The sequence below is a fragment of the Apodemus sylvaticus genome, chromosome 4 (genome assembly GCF_947179515.1).
Source record: "Apodemus sylvaticus chromosome 4, mApoSyl1.1, whole genome shotgun sequence".
Lineage (NCBI taxonomy): Eukaryota > Metazoa > Chordata > Mammalia > Rodentia > Muridae > Apodemus > Apodemus sylvaticus.
In genome coordinates this window covers 104,020,432-104,041,004 of record NC_067475.1, presented here as the reverse complement: position 1 = coordinate 104,041,004, position 20,573 = coordinate 104,020,432, and the positions used below count along the sequence as shown (strand labels likewise).

At 41.2% G+C, this 20,573-nt stretch overlaps 1 protein-coding gene across 1 annotated transcript in view; it reads left to right on the top strand.

The window, feature by feature from the left end:
• Positions 1-11,407: 11,407 nt before the first annotated feature.
• Positions 11,408-20,573, top strand: part of Gmps (guanine monophosphate synthase) — a 32,780-nt gene continuing 23,614 nt past the window's right edge. Inside the window, exons 1-3 of the mRNA XM_052180410.1 lie at positions 11,408-11,584; positions 15,500-15,681; positions 17,555-17,669. Of these exons, the coding sequence (XP_052036370.1) occupies positions 11,558-11,584; positions 15,500-15,681; positions 17,555-17,669 (324 nt within the window). The 5' untranslated portion in view covers positions 11,408-11,557. The remainder of the gene's footprint in view (positions 11,585-15,499; positions 15,682-17,554; positions 17,670-20,573) is intronic.

Here is a 20,573-nt window from a genome sequence, read left to right as displayed (position 1 = left end):
TACACAGAACGAATGAGGCTGTCCATTACCCCCAATGTGAAGGAAGAACTGTAGGGGAACACTAGATACACAGTGAAGGGAGTAAAATTCAATCCGCTGCATCTTATTTTTATGCCAATGGAAGCTTCTCGAAACCACCTTTCTCCTTTCTTGTCAAATGGTTATGCATTTTAAGTGGCCTTCCTTCTTTGGGTTTTGGTGAATCATTGGAAGCTCTTAAGAGCTTGAAATGTTGAGATACTAGATTTAGTATTTCAGAGATATCAAAGAAATAAGTTTTCCAAGGATTTTATTGAATCCACAATTGGCCAGTTTTCAAACACCATTTCAAGTGTAATAGTACATGTTTTCTTCATTAAACTATGCTTTAAATTCCCTTCTGCATTTGCTGCCTTCACATTTTTCTGATTTCTGCAGCTTATTAGCCACTTAGCTGAGTCCCCATATTCTTTTCTCATTCTCCCTGTCTCCTTCCTTTTCCTCCATCCTCCCCCTTCTCTCGAGCCCTTGTATGGGTACGGAAATTTGAGACTTTGCTTATTATTATTTTTTGTTTTTCATTTTCATTTTATTGATACTGGGTCCTGGGTTACATACACTATGTACCCAGGCTGGCCTCAAACTTATGGTCATAACTCCTGCCTTAACTTCTAGAGTCCTGGGATTGTATAAATGAGCCACCACACCCAGTTTGATATATTTAAATGAAAGAAAAGAGTGACCATGAAGTCTTCTTCATGGTGGTGCATGTGGTGGGACATGCTCATAACCCAGACTAGTCTATAAATGAAGTCCCTGGCGATCCATGGCTATATAACAAGACCCCATCACAAAAATAGTTTATAATGTTATGTATGTGAAACCAAGTCTCAATTTATCGTTCTTACTTACTTTTGCAGCAGGGCTTACTGTATGGTCCTAACTGACTTGAACTCATCTTGTAGACCAGACTGTACTTGACCTCAACAGAGATCCTTCTGACGAGTGCTGAGATTAAGGGATGAACCGTCTTGCCGGGCCCTCCTTTTTGTTTCTGCTGTTTTTGAAATGGGTCCTCATGTAGCCTATGGTAGCCTTGAGCCTGACGTATACTTGTTACAGTGGTTTTGAACTCCTGGTGTTCTTGCTTTCACTTCCCAAATCCTAGCATCACAGGCAGGTGTTGTCATTCCTGTAAAAGTCTCAATTTCAATGAATACAGAATAAAGTTTATCACATCCATTTTAGCATTGCAAGACTTTTAGGAAGTAACCTACAAGACCGTTGGTTGGAACAAAAATGGCCCCCATGGGCTCAAATATATGAAAACTTAGTCATCAGGAAGGTGGTACTATTTATGATTAGGACGTGTGGCCTTGTTGGGGTAGGTGTGACCTTGTTGGAGGAAGTGTGTCACTGGGAGTGGGTTTTGAGGTTTCAGAAACAAAGCCCAAGGCAAGCCCAAATAGCTAGCGCTCTCCCCCTCTCTCTGTCTCTGTCTCTCTGTCTCTCTGTCTCTCTCTCTCTCTCTCTCTCTCTCTCTGTCTTTCTCTCCCTGCTGCCTATGGATCTGGATATAGAACTCTCAGCTCCTTCACCACCGTGTCTTCCTGTGCGCCGCCATGCTATCTGCCATGATAATGATGGCCTAAAGCTCTGAGACTGTAAGTAAGCCCAGTGAAGTCCTTTCCTTTATAAGAGTTGCTGTGGTCATGATGTGTCTTCACAGTAATAAAACATTGAGTAAGATAAAAGCTATGAAATCAGTAGGGCTTTGTGTTTCTATATTTGAGGAAAACATAAAAAGTTTGCATTTCTATTTGTTCCCCCCCCCCTTTACTTTGAGATTGAACTTTGGACCCCACACATACTAGGCAAAACCATTCTTACATTTGTGTTCCTGTGTTGGGGGGTGGATACACTTATGTGTGAATGTGCACATGAGTACATGTGTGTATGAAGACCAGAAGACAACCTTGGGTGTTGTTCCTCGGGTGTTGTCAATTCCCTATCCATCTCATTTTGAGGCTATATATTTCCTTGGAATTCATCAAGTAGGTAAGCAATTTCATTAAGTTTTGTAACAAGTTACATTAACTTTAGTACTACAAACCTGGGAAGTAGACACCTATAAAGTAGCATCTAGACTAATAATTGCTAGCCTTATTTAGATCTCACTTTTGAACTCGTGTGAGTGCAGGTTCCTGTACTATGTTAAACTTTTAAGTGCTATTGCTGTTTGGCATCCTATCTTTACAGTTGTACCAATCTCCCTCGTCCTCATTCTCTGCAGTTCCTAATATTCTCCCTGATCATATGTATGTCGTTTGAAGAAGTGTGTGAGTAGACTCTTATAATGTGACCTTTGGTATTAGGTTTAACCCTATCCTCAGAATTAGTATCCTTGAAATACAAATAAGATGTTTATAGATCAAGCTCAGTAGATATCATATTTGTTCTTTTTTATTGCATAAAGCCATTTATTTTTATGGATACAACATCAGTGGAGTTTTGTTTTGAGACACATTTGAACTATATAGTCCATACTGACTTCCCAAGTGAGAGGATCAAACAATTTATTGTAACTTTTTTTCTAATTCTTCAAAAATACTTTACATGTATACAATGTATCTTGATCATATCCAATCCAAATTCTTCTCTTTTTTTTAGAGCTTGTACTTTACATGTATACAATGTATCTTGATCATATCCAATCCAAATTCTTCTTCTTCTTCTTCTTCTTTTTTTAGAGCTTACTGAGTCCAATTAGTAGTTACCTGCATGTATGTGTCCCTGAGGCTAACTACTGGAGCATGGGCAACCTACCAGCAGCCACACACTCAAAGAAAAATGACTCCTCTCCCAGCAGCCAACAATTGTCAGCAGCTCCTGAGCTAGGGGTGGAGCCTTCTGAGCCCCGCTCCCATCAGTGTTGTAATGTTGACTGGATTGATCTTGTTCAGGTAATCATAGGTCCTGTGAGTTCATGAGTGCCATGGGAATGTAATGTCTAAAGGAGTGTTACACAGCACTTCTCTCTGTCCTCCAGCGGTCACATTGTACTGTGAGTCTTGGTGGGGTGGCAGGGAATGGCTAACATAAATGTCTCAGGTAGGGCTGAGTACTTTCCCATCACTTATTCTCAGAATTGTGGTCAGTTGAGTCTTTGCATGGACTGCTGTCCACTGCAGACAGAAGGTTCTGTGACAAAAGCTGAAAGCAGCGCTAATACATGGATATAATCATAAATATTTAGAGAGCAGTTTGACATTTCATAATCCAACACTGGTATGTTTCCCCTTCCAGGAACTATGGTCTTCTGGGATGGTATTTTTACAAGATTTACAATAGCAGACATGAATTTCCTCAGATGGAGCAGACGCAAATCTAATCAGGAAGTAGTTTTATTAGTCAGTTTATTTATTCAATTTTTAATTAAAAAATAGTTTTTGACTAGACACTATTTGTTTATTTTTAGAAAGGGCCTCATATAGCCTAGGATAGCTTCAATCTCAATACAGGCTGGCTTTTTATCAGTGTTTTAAATAATTTCTTCCAAATATTAAGCCCTAGCCATAGTGCTTGTTTGTCTTTCCTGGTTCTGTTGTGGGGATCTTTCTGGAACAAGCACTCCAACACTATTGAGAATGGAATAGAGATGCCACCAAAGCCAGGGTAGTTCCCAAAAGCCCTCAGCATAGGGCCTAGTTTGTATTCTCATTTTATATTCTAAAACTACATAGTGAGGGGAGCAAGCAATTAAGATTTTGCAGAGGCCTGCTTGGCAGCCAGTTCTTTGCTTCTTACAGACATAGAGTGTAGTTGACGAATGTAAGCTTGTGATCAGGTTCTTAAATGGAGTGGCCTACTGTACTTTCTTGATTTCTCCAAGGTCTGTCTGTTCCAGGTAGTAATGTGAAATCCTGTTGGGAACTGAGCAGTGCCAGCAGCTAATAATTGTCTTTATTTAACTCCAGTTAATTTATCCATCAGATGAATGCTAAATTCCTGTATCCAACTAAACAAACAATACAAACAACAAGAGAAAACTACTAGTGCAAAATTTTAGGGACGATTTTAGTTTTTAATCCAACTGGGTTTTTTTGTATGTGTGTAATTTTGTTTTTAAGTGAATAGTGATAATACAAAACAAACAAAAACAAAACAATGTTTTAACTAAAAGAAAGCCTACAGCCAGATGTAGTGACATGCATGTTGTAATTACAGTACTGAAGAGACCAAGGTAAGAGATTCACAGTTACAGACCAGCCTGAGCTACATTGTGAGTTCTGAGATGACCCAGCTCAGAATCTTTTTTATAAAGGCATTAATTCCTTTCATGACAGCTCCATTTCATGACCTAATCACTTCTCAAAGACTCCATATTTAAAGATTATGGGGCTAAGACTAAGGAGAATAATATGGGGAGACATAATCATTTTACCTATGTTACATCAGTTAACATAATAATCTCTAAGGAGAATTTTATGAGGAGACGTAATCATTTTACTTACATTACATCAGTTAATTTCCTTCTACAAAATATACTCATTACATTCTAGTACCCTGTCTTAGTCAGGGTTTCTATTCCTGCACAAACTTCATGACCAAGAAGCAAGTTGGGGAGGAAAGGGTTTATTCAGCTTACAGTTCTGCATTGCTGTTCATCACCAAAGGAAGTCAGGACTGGAACTCAAGCAGGTCAGGAAACAGGAGCTGATGCAGAGGCCATGGAGGGATGTTCCTTACTAGCTTGCTTCCCCTGGCTTGCTTAGCCTGCTCTCTTATAGAACCCAAGACTACCAGCCCAGAGATGGTACCACCTGCAAGGGGCCCTCCCCCCTTGATCACTAATTGAGAAAATGCCTCACAGCTGGATCTCATGGAGGCACTTCCCCAACTGAAACTCCTTTCTCTGTGATAACTCCAACCTATGTCAAGTTGACACACCAAACCAGCCAGTACATACCCCTAATGTCTTACCTTTTACTGACATCAACTTTAAATTCAAAGCCTTATCTACATATCGTCTAAATCAGATATGGGTAATGTGGTTACCCATAATGACTTGATATAGCATTAACTATGAGGGAAATTGCTCTTGACTTTTGAACCCATGAGATATATCCTCTAGACTTTCAAAATTCAGTTTTGGGAGACCAGAATGCTGAATCATTCCTGTCATCCCATAATGTGAGTTGCAGATCAGCCTTACCTACCAAGTGAGACCCCACCTCAAGAAAATATGTACGTTTATCGGACAGGCATAGATTAAATATCTCATATCTATAGAAATAAGAATGAAATGGCAAGCCTCAAGAATATATATAAAAAACAGGCATAGAATGAATATCTCATATCTATAGAAATAAGAAAGAAATGGCATGTCTTAAATAAGTCCAAATTACAAGGCAAATTATATGAAATCTTAAGGCTTGAGAATAATCCTTGACTTAGTCACTGCTCTATTGCTATGAAAAGACATCATGACCATGGAAACTCTTATGAAAAAGCATTTCATTGAGCTGGCTTACAGTTTCAGAGATTTAGTCCATTTTCATCATAGCATGAAGCATGACAGCATGCAGGTAGACACGGTGCTGGAGAAGTACTTGAGAGTTCTACATCAAGATCAACAGCAGCAGGGAGAGGAGAAGAGAGAGAGAGAGACAGAGACAGAGACAGAGACAGAGACAGAGACAGAGACAGACAGGCAGACACTCTGGGCTGGTAATGGGCTTTTTGAAACCTCAAGCCTAACCGCAGTGACATACTTTCTACTCGGTCACCTAATACTTTCAAATAGTGCCCTTCCTTGATAGCCAAGTATTCAAGTCTGTGAGCTGTGGGGCCCATTATCTTTTCAACCACCATGCTTCTTTTGGCCTTTAGGTTGTCTGTGTTAGAGATCCTGCCCTTGCAGACCTACCTAGTGGGGACTTTCCTCCAGTACTGTGTCAGGCAGCCCAGCCCCTGCACCTTTGTGTAGAGGCAGTTTGTAGTAGTCAAGGCTGGCCAGTAACATAAAAATTTCTATAGAGCCGAGGATAACCTTGAACTTATCCTCCTGTCTTATCTCCCAAGGGCTAAAATTACAGGCATAAACCACCACACCCAAGGTAGGTAGTGATGGGTATCACAAATTCCACCCTCTGCAGAACACTGCAGAATGCTCTCTGAATGCTCTCTGCCACAGTTTACTCTGCAAGGTTTGCCTCTTCTGGTAATGTTTTCATTTTTATCTGAGACTTCCTCAGAATGGCCTTTACTGTTTATTTTATATCAGCGTTTTCTTCAGTATTACTCAAGGATTTTGTGGAAAGACTGACCATTATTTGTAGTGTCCTCTTATTTTCTTTTTAAAAGTAATTTTTATTTATGTGTATGCCTATGTGTGTTTGCTTGGCTGGGTGTGTACCCAGTGTGTGTGCAAGTTGCTCTCAGCAGCAAGAAGGTCTGGCCACTAAGATCCTCTGGAACTCTAATGACAAGCAGTGTGGTAATGAAAAGAGGTCTTCTGTAAAAACTGCATATGTTTTGCTTTTGTTTTTTGTTGTTTTGTTTTGTTTTGTTTTTTTTAAGGCAGGATTTCTCTGTGTAGCCCTAACTGTCCTGGAACTCACTCTGTAGTTTCTGTAGTTTGAGGCTGGCCTCAAACTCAGAAATCTGCCTGCCTCTGCCTCCCAAGTGCTGGGATTAAAGGTGTGCGCCACCACTGCCTGGCACAGTATAAGTTCTTATAATCAGCCATCTCTCCAGTCTGTCTGTGAGTGACAGATAGATGGCTGGCTGGCTTGCAGAATTTGGCTTACCCACTGGCCTCTGGCTTGTAGCTGTTGAGAAAGCCTCTAGAAGAGATTATTCTAAGGCCCACTCTATCTCAGACCTGATAGAGGAAGCTGTCAGCTGCTCCAGCTGATACACTATCACAGAGGAAAGACTTTCTTGGTGAATTAACTCCTCCCTTTAATAATCAGGCTTAGGGTATTGTTTTCATAAAGAAATGAATAACTGGATTCAATCACAGGCCAGTTATTTTGTGGAATGTGTCTTCAATTGATTTCCATTTCTTTCATAAATTTTAGGCAGAACTACAGTAACACGCTTCTCATTTCACTTAGACCATCAAATGAGACACGATACTAATTTATTGTATTATTAGTGATATTCATCTTGATTACTCAAGTAAGGCATGACTTGAGGCACCTGTAAAGCTGTTTTTTTTTTCAGATATAGTAGCATACACACTTGGGAGGCTAATGCAGTTGGATCATACCTAGTTCATGGTTAGCAAGGGTTGGCAGTGAAACCCTACTCAAAAACAAGCAAAGGCAGAAAAGTTTGCTATTTTACCTTGCATAAGTAATAACTGTTATGTGGGAAGATACTCTGTGACAGTTTAAGTAAAACTTGCTTCTTATCTTTCACTCTACATTTTAGCATCCATTAATACTTCATTTCTTAATTTACTATTGTTATGATGGCTAGAAACGTTTCCTTAACATTTCCAGCGTTTATTACTTGATAGTCTATCATAAATCTTTCCAGCTTTTATTACTTGATAGTCTATCATAAAGCCTATCTGTGTTACCTATCTCCTGCTGCAGTTCTCTTTTCCTGTCTTTTTTCCTGGTTTTCCAGATAGTGTCTCAATATATACTGTAGTAAGGTACAGGCTATGGTGCAAATAGGCTAGTGGTAGGCAGATCTCTGAATAATAAACGACTTAGCAGTTTGGTATTCAGTTTCACTTGATGGTGAAAGACTGAGATTGTAGCTATTTACAATGATGAGACAAGAGGGTCCCTAGGTCAAGGCTAGCCTAGGCTACAAAGTAAGTTCATGACTGTCTGAGTAACTTAGTGAGATCCAAATAAAATAGAAAATAAAAGAGTGCTGGAGATATAGGTCAGTGACAAAGAGCTGTCTTAGCATGTGTGTTGTCCTAGGTCCAATCCCAAGTACATACACTGTGGAGTGTATTATTCAGGGCTTTTTAGTAGACTAGAACTGAGAATAGTAATGGAGAATTTTTTAGAGTGGTTTACCTGAAATAGTCTGGGTTTCTAAACAGTGGCTGACTATACCCTGGGTAGCCTAAGCACCTGGTGGCTGTTCAAATCTTAGCTGTTGAAATCCCTAGTCTTACACTAAGGACCTCAAGGATTCCTGGACAGCTGTACTCTGCAGTCCACATTAGAAGGCTGAAAAAAACTGTTCGTCAGTGAAGAAGAATGTTAGCAGCAGTGACCAGGAAAATGAATTCACAGCAAAAAATAAGTCCCATAGTCGGAAAAGCAAGCTTTTCCCCTTGAATCTCCTTGTCTTTATATATCATGGGAACATGATAACAATAGATAACCTATTCAAGAAAATCTATTCCTCTTGTGCCCAGTGGTTTATCCAGACTCAGTCAAACTGAGAGCCAAGATTGTGTGTGTGTGTGTGTGTGTGTGTGTGAGAGAGAGAGAGAGAGAGAGAGAGAGAGAGAGAAAGGGAGGGAGAGAGGGAGGGAGGAGAGAAAGACTCTGAACATTTTTCTTTTTTTTTAGCTTTCTTTTTTTTATTTGATATATTTTTTATTTACATTTCAAATGATTTCCCCTTTTCTGGCCCCCCACTCCCCGAAAGTCCCATAAGCCCTCTTCCCTCCCCCTGTTCCCCAGCCACCCCTTCCCACTTCCCTGTTCTGATATTGCCCTATACTGCTGCACTGAGCCTTTCCAGAACAAGGGGCCACTCCTCCGTTCTTCTTGTACCTCATTTGATGTGTGGATTATGTCTTGGGTATTCCAATTTTCTAGGCTAATATCCACTTATTAGTGAGTGCATACCATGATTGACCTTTTGAGACTGGGTTACCTCACTTAGTATGATATTCTCCAGCTCCATTCATTTGTCTAAGAATTTCATGAATTCATTGTTTCTAATGGCTGAATAGTATTCCATTGTGTAAATATACCACATTTTTTGTATCCATTCCTCCATTGAGGGACATCTGGGTTCTTTCCAGCTTCTGGCTATTATAAATAGGGCTGCTATGAACATAGTGGAGCATGTATCCTTATTACATCTGGGGAATCCTCTGGGTATATATATGCCCAGGAATGGTATAGCAGGGTCCTCTGGAAGTGACGTGCCCGGTTTTCCAAGGGACCCCCAGACTGATTTCCAGAGTGGTTGTACCAGTTTGCAATCCCACCAGCAGTGGAGGAGTGTTCTTCTTTCTCCACATCCTTGCCAACACCTGCTGTCTCCTGAATTTTTAATCTTAGCCATTCTGACTGGTGTAAGGTGAAATCTCGGGGTTGTTTTGATTTGCATTTCCCTAAAGACTAATGATGTTGAGCATTTTTTAAGATGCTTCTCAGCCATCTGAAGTTCTTCAGGTAAAAATTCTTTGTTTAGCTCTGTATCCCATTTTTTAAAAGGGTTGTTTGGTTTTCTTGGGTCTAACTTCTTGAGTTCTTTGTATATATTGGATATTAGCCCTCTATCAGATGTAGGGTTGGTGAAGATCTTTTCCCAATTTCTTGGTTGCCGATTTGTCCTTTTGACAGTGTCCTTTGCCTTACAGAAACTTTGTAATTTTATGAGGTCCCATTTGTCAATGCTTGATCTTAGAGCATAAGCTATTGGTGTTCTGTTCAGAAACTTTCCCCTGTGCCGATGTCCTCAAGGGTCATCTTCCCTTTTATTTACTTCCTTTCCTTTTTTTTTTTTTTTTTTTTTTTTTGTAGTAGCCCAGACTATCTTGGAATTTGAATCCATGTGTGGCCTAGGCTGGTCTTCAACTCAGAGGGATGCCCTAGCAAGTGTTAGGACACCAATGACACCTGTTTCTTCCTTCACATCATCCATTCTTTTTTGTTGTTGCTTATAAAAGTTCTTATTTCAGTGTGTGTGTGTGTGTGTGTGTGTATGTGTGTGTATGTGTGTGTGTATGTATGTGTGTATGTGTGTGTAGTATGTGTGTGTGTATGTGTGTGTGTATGTGTGTGTGTGTATGTGTGTGTGTGTATGTGTGTTGGGGGGTCTATGGGCACATGTGTTTATAGACACTGAGGCCATGGGGGGATGTTGGGTTTTCTGTTTTACCAACCCCCACCTTCTTCTCTTGAGATAGGCTCTCTCACTAAGCCTGAGGCTAGGTTGGTGGCCAGCAAGCCCATGTGCTTCTTTTATCTCTGTCCTCCACATTTCTGGGTTTATAGCTCAATGTGGCCACACCTGGGTTTGGTTTGGATGCTGGGAATTAAACTTGGGTCTTCAGTGTTTGGATAGTTCTTACCTATTGAGTCATCTCCTTAGCCACCCTGCTCAGTGACCCAGGGTTTCCTTATACAGTCCTGGCTGTCCTGGAACTCACTCTGTAGATGTGTGTGTGTGTGTGTGTGTGTGTGTGTGTGAGAGAGAGAGAGAGAGAGAGAGAGAGAGAGAGAGAGAGAGAGAGAGGGAGGGAGAGAGAGAGAGAGACAGAGACAGAGACAGAGAGAGGCAAGTATCAAGAGCCTCTGAACATTTTCTTTTATTTAATTTCTTTCCTTATGTTTTAGTCTGGCCTTGAACTTAGATGTGCCTGCCTCTGCCTCCAGAGCACTGGGATCAAAGGTGGTGACTGGGTACCACTCATTCTTACAAAAGAAAGAAAGAAAGAAACAAAAACCAAACAGGCAATCAAGAAATCTACAGTTTATTGTTAAAAAACTGAGGTGCTGGCACACACCTTTAATTTTAACACTTCGGAGGCAGAGGCAGGTGGATCTAACTTTGAGGCTAGCCTGCTTTTCAGAGTGTCTTTATTTAGAAAGACTGTGGGACGACCAGCAGTCTCATTTATTCAGGACCCCCCCCCCCCCCCGAGATCTCTCAAACACTGAACCATCAAACAGATGATATGAGGTCCCCAACACACATACAGTAGAGGACTGCCAGCCCTGTGTTCATTCAGAGATGATGCACCTAACCCTCAAGAGTTAGGTCCCAGGGAGTTTAGAGGTCAGATGGGGTGAGGGGTGGGGACATCCACGTGGAGACAGGGGAGTGGGGAGGAGGTATGGGATGTGGAACAGTCAGAGGATGGACGGAGTTGGGGGAAGAATAAAATATGGAGTGTAAAAATTAAATACATTGATTAATAATAAAAAATAAAAACAACAAAACCAAAATTAAAAAAAAAACAGAAAAATTGAACCACTCTTATTGTGACACAGTGTATCTAATACTTAAATGTATCTTGCAGTTTACAAGTTTGAGATGGTAAGTCGCTACTAAATTAATGTCAATTATCACATCCAGTTCTATTGCCCTGAGGCTGATGCCTTCTTTTCTGGTAGGCTTGGTATTCTCTTCTCTGGCTGACAACGAGGGCGGGGCTTCACTGGCCCCGCCTCTCGGAGGCGGGGCGGTTAGAGGCGGTCGGGCGGAAGCTGGAGGCGGGAGCGGCGCGCGCTTTTGCGTTCCGAGGCCGCTGCCAGGTTCCGGGCTGCTGCTGAGCTTCACGCTTCAGCCGGTCCCGGTGCCGTGCTGCTCGCGTCCAGGCCTTGCCAGCGGTCTGCGCCCGCAGCGGTGGTCCCCGATGGCCCTGTGCAACGGAGATTCCAAGGTCAGTCTGTGAGTTGCGTCTCTGCCGCCCTCCGGCAGCGTGAGCGAGGCCTGGGGGTCCGGTCCGTCCGCCTCCCTCGGCCGGGTCTGTGGCGCTCTGCATGTGCCAGGGCGGCCTGCGGCGCGGCTTTCCGGCCGCGGAGGCGCTTTGTTGGCTTTGCTAGTGAGTGGACCCGAGCGGCCCCCGCGGCCGAAAGCATCGAGTTCCAGCGCAGAGGCCACCCGGCCGTGGGCCGCGATTTTGGGGACTCCAAGGCCCTTCAGCCGCAGGGCAGGGTCGGGCGTCGCCTGCGGCGGTCGCGCCAGGCCGCCCGGTTCTTTCCAGCCTAGAGCTGGCCTGTCTCGGTTGTCTGCGGCTTCTGTTCCTGGTCCCAGGTGTGCTCCGTCACTTCTTCTCCCGCCGTCCTCGGAGGGGAAGAGTGTGTGGCCAGCTTCTGCTCCTGCGCACTCGGTCTCGTGTATTACGTCCTAGTTTCGGGGACCTGCTTTCCCGCCGTTGGGGTCTTTTCCTGGGAGCCAAGGTCTCCCCGAGTGCTGGAAAAAGTTGAATAACTGCGTTAGCCAACACGCGAGAGCGTTGGGCCGTTGATGCGCGCTTGTGGCCTCCAACTCCCAAGCCTTAGACGTCATTCGTTCTTGACTGGCCTCTGAATTGGTCCCCTTTCCCTTCCGATCTAAAGTCGTCTTTGACCCGGAGAGCTTTCTGACTTTCACAAAGTCAGTTTTGTCATCGAGAAACTGCAGTGTTGAAATTTAATTTACATTAGCAAGGTATATATCACTCTTGTGCAGGATTGTGGCCTAGCTTTAGCAGTCTGGTTAAATTTCTCTTCAGGTGTATGAAACTCCAAACTTTGGAGTGGGGATGGTCGTTCTAGAGCCAGGAATAATTTCTACCCTTACAAACATGTAAGGGTAGTTATCATTCAAAACATGTAGTTATCATTCAAAACCTGCGTTGAACAAGTGAATACACACTGTGAGGTAGCTCCTATATTTTCAAACCTAGGCACGTGTCATGGTCGGAAGAGTAAGTCTTACTTTACACACCTGTATATTTGTCATAATTTTTAATCTTCCAACTTACTAGAAGAATTCATCTTTATGGTGGATGCGTTTGCAGCGGTATTATAGAACATACTTGGATCTAGAAGAGTATTTTCACAAGATTATCAAACAGTATGACTATATTTTTTCAACATTTTCTTAAGATAATATTTTTGATCATTGTGATATATTTGAGTTTAAGGTGAATAGCTAAATTTTTATGTCAAGTTCATGTGGCAGAGTGAGCAACTCACAGCTGTCTATTCCAGCCCAGATGATACAACGCCATCACCTGGTCCCTGTGGACACTGCATACAAATGGTTCAGACAAACATGCAGGTGAAACACTGTTATGAGGAATTTAAAAATAAAATGCAAAAAACTTAATAAAAGTAGTAAACTAATTCTTAAGCTGGCCAATTAGAATTAACCATCATAGATGCTATTCCAGCACCATCAAGGTGGAGACATACATAAGTTTAAGACTAGCCTCCTACATATGCACACACTCACACACACATACACACACACAAAACACTCAAACACAACATTCACACACACACACACACGTTTATGGGGGTTATGCTTGCATGTGTGTCTGTACCACATGTTTGTGCCAGTGTGTCCATGGAGGCCAGACAAGGACATCAGATCCCTAGGGACTGGAATTACAGAGGGTTGTGAGCTGCCATGTGGGTTTAGAAAATTGAACCTGGGTCCTCTGGAAGAGCAGCCAGTGCAGTGCTCAAAACCCCACAGCTATTACTCCAGCCCCTGTTTTTAAAACTTTAAAAAAATCTGTTACAATATTTTATGTAAATGGGTATCTGTTTGGGTTTTTGTTATTTGGAAAGATAGATGGGAAGCAGTTAAGAAAATGCCTCCCAGGTGGCCAGTAGGGTTTGGAGGGCTTTTCTTTTTTTTAACCGGGGATGAGATGGCTTACTTTGTAGGAGGTGCCAGCCCTGGGCAGGTGGACCTGGGTTGTAAAGTACCACTACACTATATAGTGATTATGTTACTATGACATGAGTTAGTTATAGCTATGAGAATGGTAATTAAAAGGCAAAAACATAAGGAACTTAAAACTGTATTATTTTTCTTTGTTCAGAAATTTGTGGGCCACCTGTCATTGTCTAGCCCCATTTTATCTTGTCTCTTCTGATGCTCTTGATTTTCTCATAGTGCTGGCCAGGTGGAAACGAGACCAGTAAAGGGCTTGTAGCTTTCCAGGCAGCACAGTCCACTGAGCTACATCGTCCTCTTTGTTTCTCCCATTCTCTTCTTCCCCCCACCTCCCTTCCTGCCCCTTCTCTGTATCTTCTCCTCAGTATCAGGTTTTGCAGAAACCAAGATAAAAGACCAGACTAAAATAGTGCACTAGATTTATCATCCAACTTCAGTTGCTTTTGAAACATGGGAAATTTTGTTGCATTCATGCCCACTCTTCTACTTTTGCATTATTGTCCAGTACATATCTCCTAGCCCGTTTGTCCTGGTTTGCTTCTTTTCCACAATAAGACATTTTGACCGGCCTGGAGAGATGGCTCAGCTGTTAAGAGCACTGACTGCTCTTCCAGAGGTCCTGAGTTCAATTCCCAGCAACCCATGGTGGCTCACAACCATCTGTAATGAGATCTGATGCCCTCTTCTGGTGTGTCTGAAGTACAGCTACACTGTACTCATATACATGAAATAAATAAATCTTAAAAAAAAAAAAAAAGACATTTGACCACAGGCAACTTGGTAAGGAAAGGGGTTGGTTTGGTTTGGTTTACACCTGGACATAGTCCATCATTGAGGAAAGTCAAGACTTACAGTGGAGGAATGCTGCTTGCAGGCTTGCTTTCTTGCTTCTTTCCAAACTGACAATTTGCTAGTTTTCTTTAATTCTTCAGGAATTAACTATCCAGATAAGCTAGCTGTCTAGTTATGGTGTTCTTTCTCTGGGCCAGATCATTCTGTAGAAGTTAGCCCTCAGACAATGCCCTAGAAAGAAGCCCACAGGCCCAAACAGATAGAGGCAGTTGAGGTTTTCTTTCCCCAACCCCCTCACCTGTCAACCCCACCCCCACCCGATTCTAGGTTATGTTAAGTTGGTTGTAAAAAATAAATAGCACCTCTACGTTTTGGTAAATTACTTTCTAGAGGTGTTAAAAATTTATGGTCAGCAGACAAGTGTGAAAGTTTAAAAGTAAAAGTTAGTGTTCTAGTTTAGATGTGTGTATTCTGTTTTTCTCAGGTAGTAAAAGATTTTAGTTAAAGTGAATTTGGCCATACTTACACTCTAGCAGCAGATTTTAATTACCTCATTAAAATGTTTCTTAGGAATCCTGTGCCTCATGGAATGATCATATCACTTACTATCCAGAGGAGGCACAAGTAATCTGAATGCTAGCTTAATAGGCAGGGGTCAGAACTGCTAGCAGAACAGGATTGTATTTCTATTTGACAGTGTATATAAAGCTCATTAGTAGGAGTGACCACATCAGTCAGTAATGGCACCTTGCACTCACATGTTCATGTGTCCACGAAAGGGTGAATACTAACATCATACATTTAAATACAACATAAGTTAACAGCTTGTATTTCTGTGTGGTGGAGCTGACGATGACCCCCTATTTTTTTAAAAACAGTGTAATTAAACATTTTATTTTGTATATATGGAGACATAGTGTGCTACAGCATATAGCACAGCTAAGCTGTCCTACAGAGGACAGCTTACAGGAATTCCTTCTCCTGATGCTTTGCCTCAGGCATCAAATTCAGGTCCTTAGGCTTCACTACAAATCTTTTCCTGCTGAGCCACCTTTCTAGCCCCTAGTAATAAGTGTTTGTAAACAAGAATTTCTGTTTGTTTTGCTTGTAGCCGGAGAATGCAGGAGGAGATCTTAAGGATGGCTGTCCCCACTACGAAGGAGCTGTTGTCATTCTGGATGCTGGGGCTCAGTACGGGAAAATCATTGACCGAAGAGTGCGGGAGCTCTTTGTGCAGTCTGAAATCTTCCCCCTGGAAACACCAGCTTTTGCCATAAAGGAACAAGGATTTCGGTAGCCTCGGATTTATATGTCGTTAATGAGATTGAGTTCAGATTTTGTAATATTTTATAATTAGTTTACTTGGGCATTTACTTTTTCTATAAAAATCCAGCATAGTTTTGTAAGAAATTTCCTATAGCTCTGATTTGGAATTAAAAAGGAATAATTTATACTTTAAGTAAAAGAAAATTACCTTGATGTTTTCAATTTCTGTGTGTTTGTTTTGATGATGTTGGGGAGTTTTCCTTGATTTTCATTATACAGCTGACCACCTTGTTGAATAGTTTATATTTTCTGTGATTTGTGGGTCACAGATGCAGTTATAGTGATCATTTGTTCATTGCTCTTACAGTATTTAATCAAAGGAAAAATGTACAAATGGTTGGGTAGAGTAGCTGAAAGGGAAGAAGCATTTATACAGAAGTCTCTTTTGTTTCCAACCCTGAAAAACTAGTTGCTAAAGAAGAAAAACCTAAGCCATATGAGTCTAATTCCAGTGGCTCATGTCCCTTCCGGGCAAGACAGTCAAGTTATTTGAGGCATTTTGGTTCAACAGCTATTAATGTTCTGTCCTTGCATGTGGATTGGTGCCTCACAGGTTTTCCCCAGAAGTGACTGCAGTGGCCATCCTTAATTGACTTAGACTTTTACACTAGATGAATGAAAATAAAGAAATAAAAAAGGAAGGACATGACCGCTTTTAGGTATGGTGGAGGAGAAAGTTTATTGTAGGTAAAGAGGAGAACACAGTCAGAAACAGGGACATCTGAGAGACTCCAGAGTGAACGTGACCTTCAGCTGGGTCATGTAAGGAGAGTGGGAGGTGGGGAGGAATTGCCTACCAAGAGCGGCAGCCTTGGCCAAGAGAGTAAAAGTTAGACCAAAAGGGTAGCTAACCAGATTGCTGGATTAGCAGGGAATGGCTGGGCTGGAGAAGTTCATGGTAGGAGATAGAGTGTGCCAGCTATACCCTGAGGAATATAGGGAGCCTGCAACCTGGTGATCTGACCTGCTAATGGGCACCTCAGCCAGTTGTCTGGCGTTTGAGACTTAATACTAGATGTGCTGTCTTTCTCTTCAAATGTCTTATTTTTAAAAATTAAACTGTGTGTATATACCTACACAACTACATGTGAGCTTGAAGCAGTCAGAAGACAGTTTGTGGGAGTTGGTTTTCTCATTCCCCACATGAATCTGAAGGATCAAACTCAGGTCATTAGGATTCGCAGCAAGTGCCTTTTCCTGATGAGTTGTATCACTGGCCACTGAGTATATTTCCGTTTTTCTTTCTCTATAAAAAGAAAACAAAACAGTCTCTTGCCTTGTAGCCCCCTGTGGCTGTTATTGAATTCAGTATTATAGAAATTTGTGGTGATTTTCTTGCAACCTCCTTCCCAAATACTAGCATTAGAGGCATGCACTATAAGGCTTAGCTGTGTGGTTTGTTGTTTTCTTTTCCTTTCTTTTTTTGAGTCAGGGTCCTTATGTAGTCCAGGCTGGCCTTGAACTTGGTATGTAACTTGAGGATAAGGCTGAACTCATGATTTTCCTGCCTCAGGTGTTCCTTCTCCTTCTACTGTTCCTTCTCTCGCCTTCATACAGGGTTTCCTTCTGTATATATCAGAGGCCTCTGCTGCACACTCAGCTTTTCAGTATGTGATCTAGGCAATTTTTCTCACCCTATTTGCTCTCTTCATCATATTCCCCAGGGTAGCTGATATAGAGCTGTCTTCCATGTGTGTTGAGTGTCAGGAACAACTATTGTATTGAGATTGGTAGAGAGGGCCTTACTTTTTTTTTTCTTCAACTTTTAAATGTATTGTATTAAATAATTAAAAATTAGTAGTCACATTGTTTACTGACTCCTCTTCCAATCAATCCACAGAGCTATTATCATATCTGGAGGACCTAATTCTGTGTATGCAGAGGATGCTCCCTGGTTTGATCCAGCAATATTTACCATTGGCAAGCCTGTTCTAGGAATTTGCTATGGCATGCAGGTATGGCAGTAAATAGAGTTTGAAAGTTGACTTAATGTTTTCTTCTTGTGATTTAAGTACTATTTGTCTCTAAGATAATTTGGGCAAAGTACTACTGTATATTGATTGCTATTCTGTCATGGAACTGACCTTATATGGAAACCTGTTCATAAGTAATTAGATCACTTAGCAAACTACTGTTTATTTGTTTGTCCATCCATCCATCCATCCATCCATCCATCCACTTATTTGAGATAGGGTCTCACATGTAGCACTGGGTAACTTAGAATATGTTATGTAAGTTAGGGTAGGCTTGAACTCACAGAGATCCTCCTGCCACTGCCTGCCCAAGTGGTGGGATTAAAGGTGTATTCCTTGTGCCCCAAGACTGTCCACTTTGAAACAGTGAGAATTTCTGTTGTTTCTCCTAGTCACTATCATTTGTTGTATTCTCAGTTGTGGTTGTTTTAACCATTTATTAGACAAGAACAATATCATTGAACATGATGATAACATTAAACCAAAATATGCTAAAATCTGACTTATCAAAGAAACAGTTTTATTAAATAAGATCTAAGGGAATAAAAACATAAACCAGATATCTACATTCTCCCTTATGCTTGTAAGCCTAGGATTATCATGTTACAACATTTAAACATCGGCTTACTTGATTGGATCATCTGGAAGCAGAGCCAGAAATCATCCTTGCATAATTTATTATGATTAGTTGCATATTAGCACATTTTCTGTGCCCCCTCTTGCCATCCCCTCCCCTTTTTCCTTCGCCACCCTTCTTGCTTAGGTACAAAACTTTTTGCTTTATAGTCCAAACAACCCACAAATCGTTATTCTTCCTACTGAAGCTTCTTGAGTACTGTAACATTTTCATTAAAAAAAAAAGACCTCTCCTTCTCTCCCCATATTAGTCAGGGTTCTCTAGAGGAACAGATCTGATAAAATGACTCTATCTATCTATCTATCAATCTATCTATCTATCTATCTATCTATCAATCAAAAGGGAATTTATTACAGTGGCTTACAAGCTATGGTCCAGTTAGTCCAACATTGGCTGTTTCCTAATGGAAAGTCTAGGAATCCATTAGTCTGAGGCTGGATGTCTCAGCTGGACTTCAGTATACATCAAAATCCCAAAGAAGTAGGCTCTGATGCCAGTGAGGTCAGCAGAGGTAAGCAGGCAAAGGCCAAAGTTGGTTTCTTGTCCTTTATGTTGACTGCCAGGAGAAGGTGCAGCCTAGATTTTGGAGGGGGACAAGGTTGCTTTACCCTCAGTCTGGATTTAAAGGTGGATCTTCCTATGTCAAATGAGTCAATTAACTAAAAATTCCTCACAGATGTGCCCAGCAACTTCGTCTAAAGTTAATTTTAGTTTTAGTCAAGAATAGTCAGCATACCCACATTTGCTTTTAAACTCAAGAATATACATAATAATTATATTATTTACTATATTAATAATTGTGTGTGTGCACACACACACATACACACACACACACATTTTTGCTCTTAAGGCGTTTTTTTCTGCAGAGGCTGGAGAGATAGCTCAGCGGTTAAGAGCAAACACCAGGGTTTAAATCCCCACACTCACATGATGGCTAAAACAGATTATCATATTATAGTTGGCTACTTTTTATGTTTTTTGTGGTTTCATGCCCTTTTTCCTTTTTCTTTTTTTGACACAGGGTTTTTTCATGTAGCTCTGGCTGTCATGGAACTCATTCTGTAGACCAGGCTGGCCTTGAATTCAGAAGTCTACTTGCTTCTGCCTCCCAGCCAGGTTCTGGGATTAAAGGAGTGCACCACCACTGCCCTGCTAGTTCATCCCCTTTTACAAATCATCATCATCATCATCATCATCATCATTATTATTATAATATATTTTTTAAAGATTTATTTATTTTATGTATGAGTGTACACTGTCAATGTCTTCAGACACACCAGAAGAGGGCACCAGATCCCATTACAGATGGTTGTGATCCACCATGTGGTTGCTGGGAATTTCAGGACCTCTGGAAGAGCAGTCAGTACTTTTAACCATTGAGCTATCTCTCTAGCCCTATTATTATTATTATTATTATCATTATCATTATCATCATTATTATTATTATTATTATTGATGATGATGTTAGTTCCCCTCCCCGAGACATGGATCATGGATTCTCGGTATAAGAGCCCCTGCTGCCCTGGAATTTGTTTTGTAGACTAAACTGGCCTTAAACTTAAGGAGAACCGTCTGTCCCTGCCTCTGCCTGTAATACCAGCACTTGGGAGGCAATGATGAGCTCCACCATGTCTGCATGCCCTTTATATTAAACACGAGGCATTTGATTGCACTGCCCTCATCTAATATTTTGCCTCTCATTTTTCTTGTCATTCTCTAATTCAGCCATTCAAACTCGTATACTTATCAAAATGTTTCATATTTTATTCCTTCATGCCCTAACTCCTGTGTGGTTGCTACAGTTTTTTACCTGCAACAGCCTTCAAATCTCAGAGTACCTTTGTAGCTGGTCTGACTTAACGACTAAAGACGATTTTCTCTTTTATCTTTTTGAGATAGGGCCTCGCTATCTAGCTAGCTCTGGCTGTCCTGGAACTCAAGTATGTAGACCAAACATGGCCTGAGCTCATAGACCTTCACCTGCCTGTGTTTCCTGAGGTCTGGGATTCAGAACATGTTCTCCACTGTACATGGCTGAAATTTTTTTTAATGTTAATTCTTAAGTATACCAAAGGGAAAAACTTTCAGTGTTTAACAGATTAACCTCAGGTCAAATTCCTAAGTCAAAGTTTTTAAGAATTGTATGCCTATTAATACTTTTATATGTAGTAATAATAGTTACCTACACACATTCAACACTTGTTTACTCATATTTAACAACATTTTGAAGACAAAGGATATAAATAATT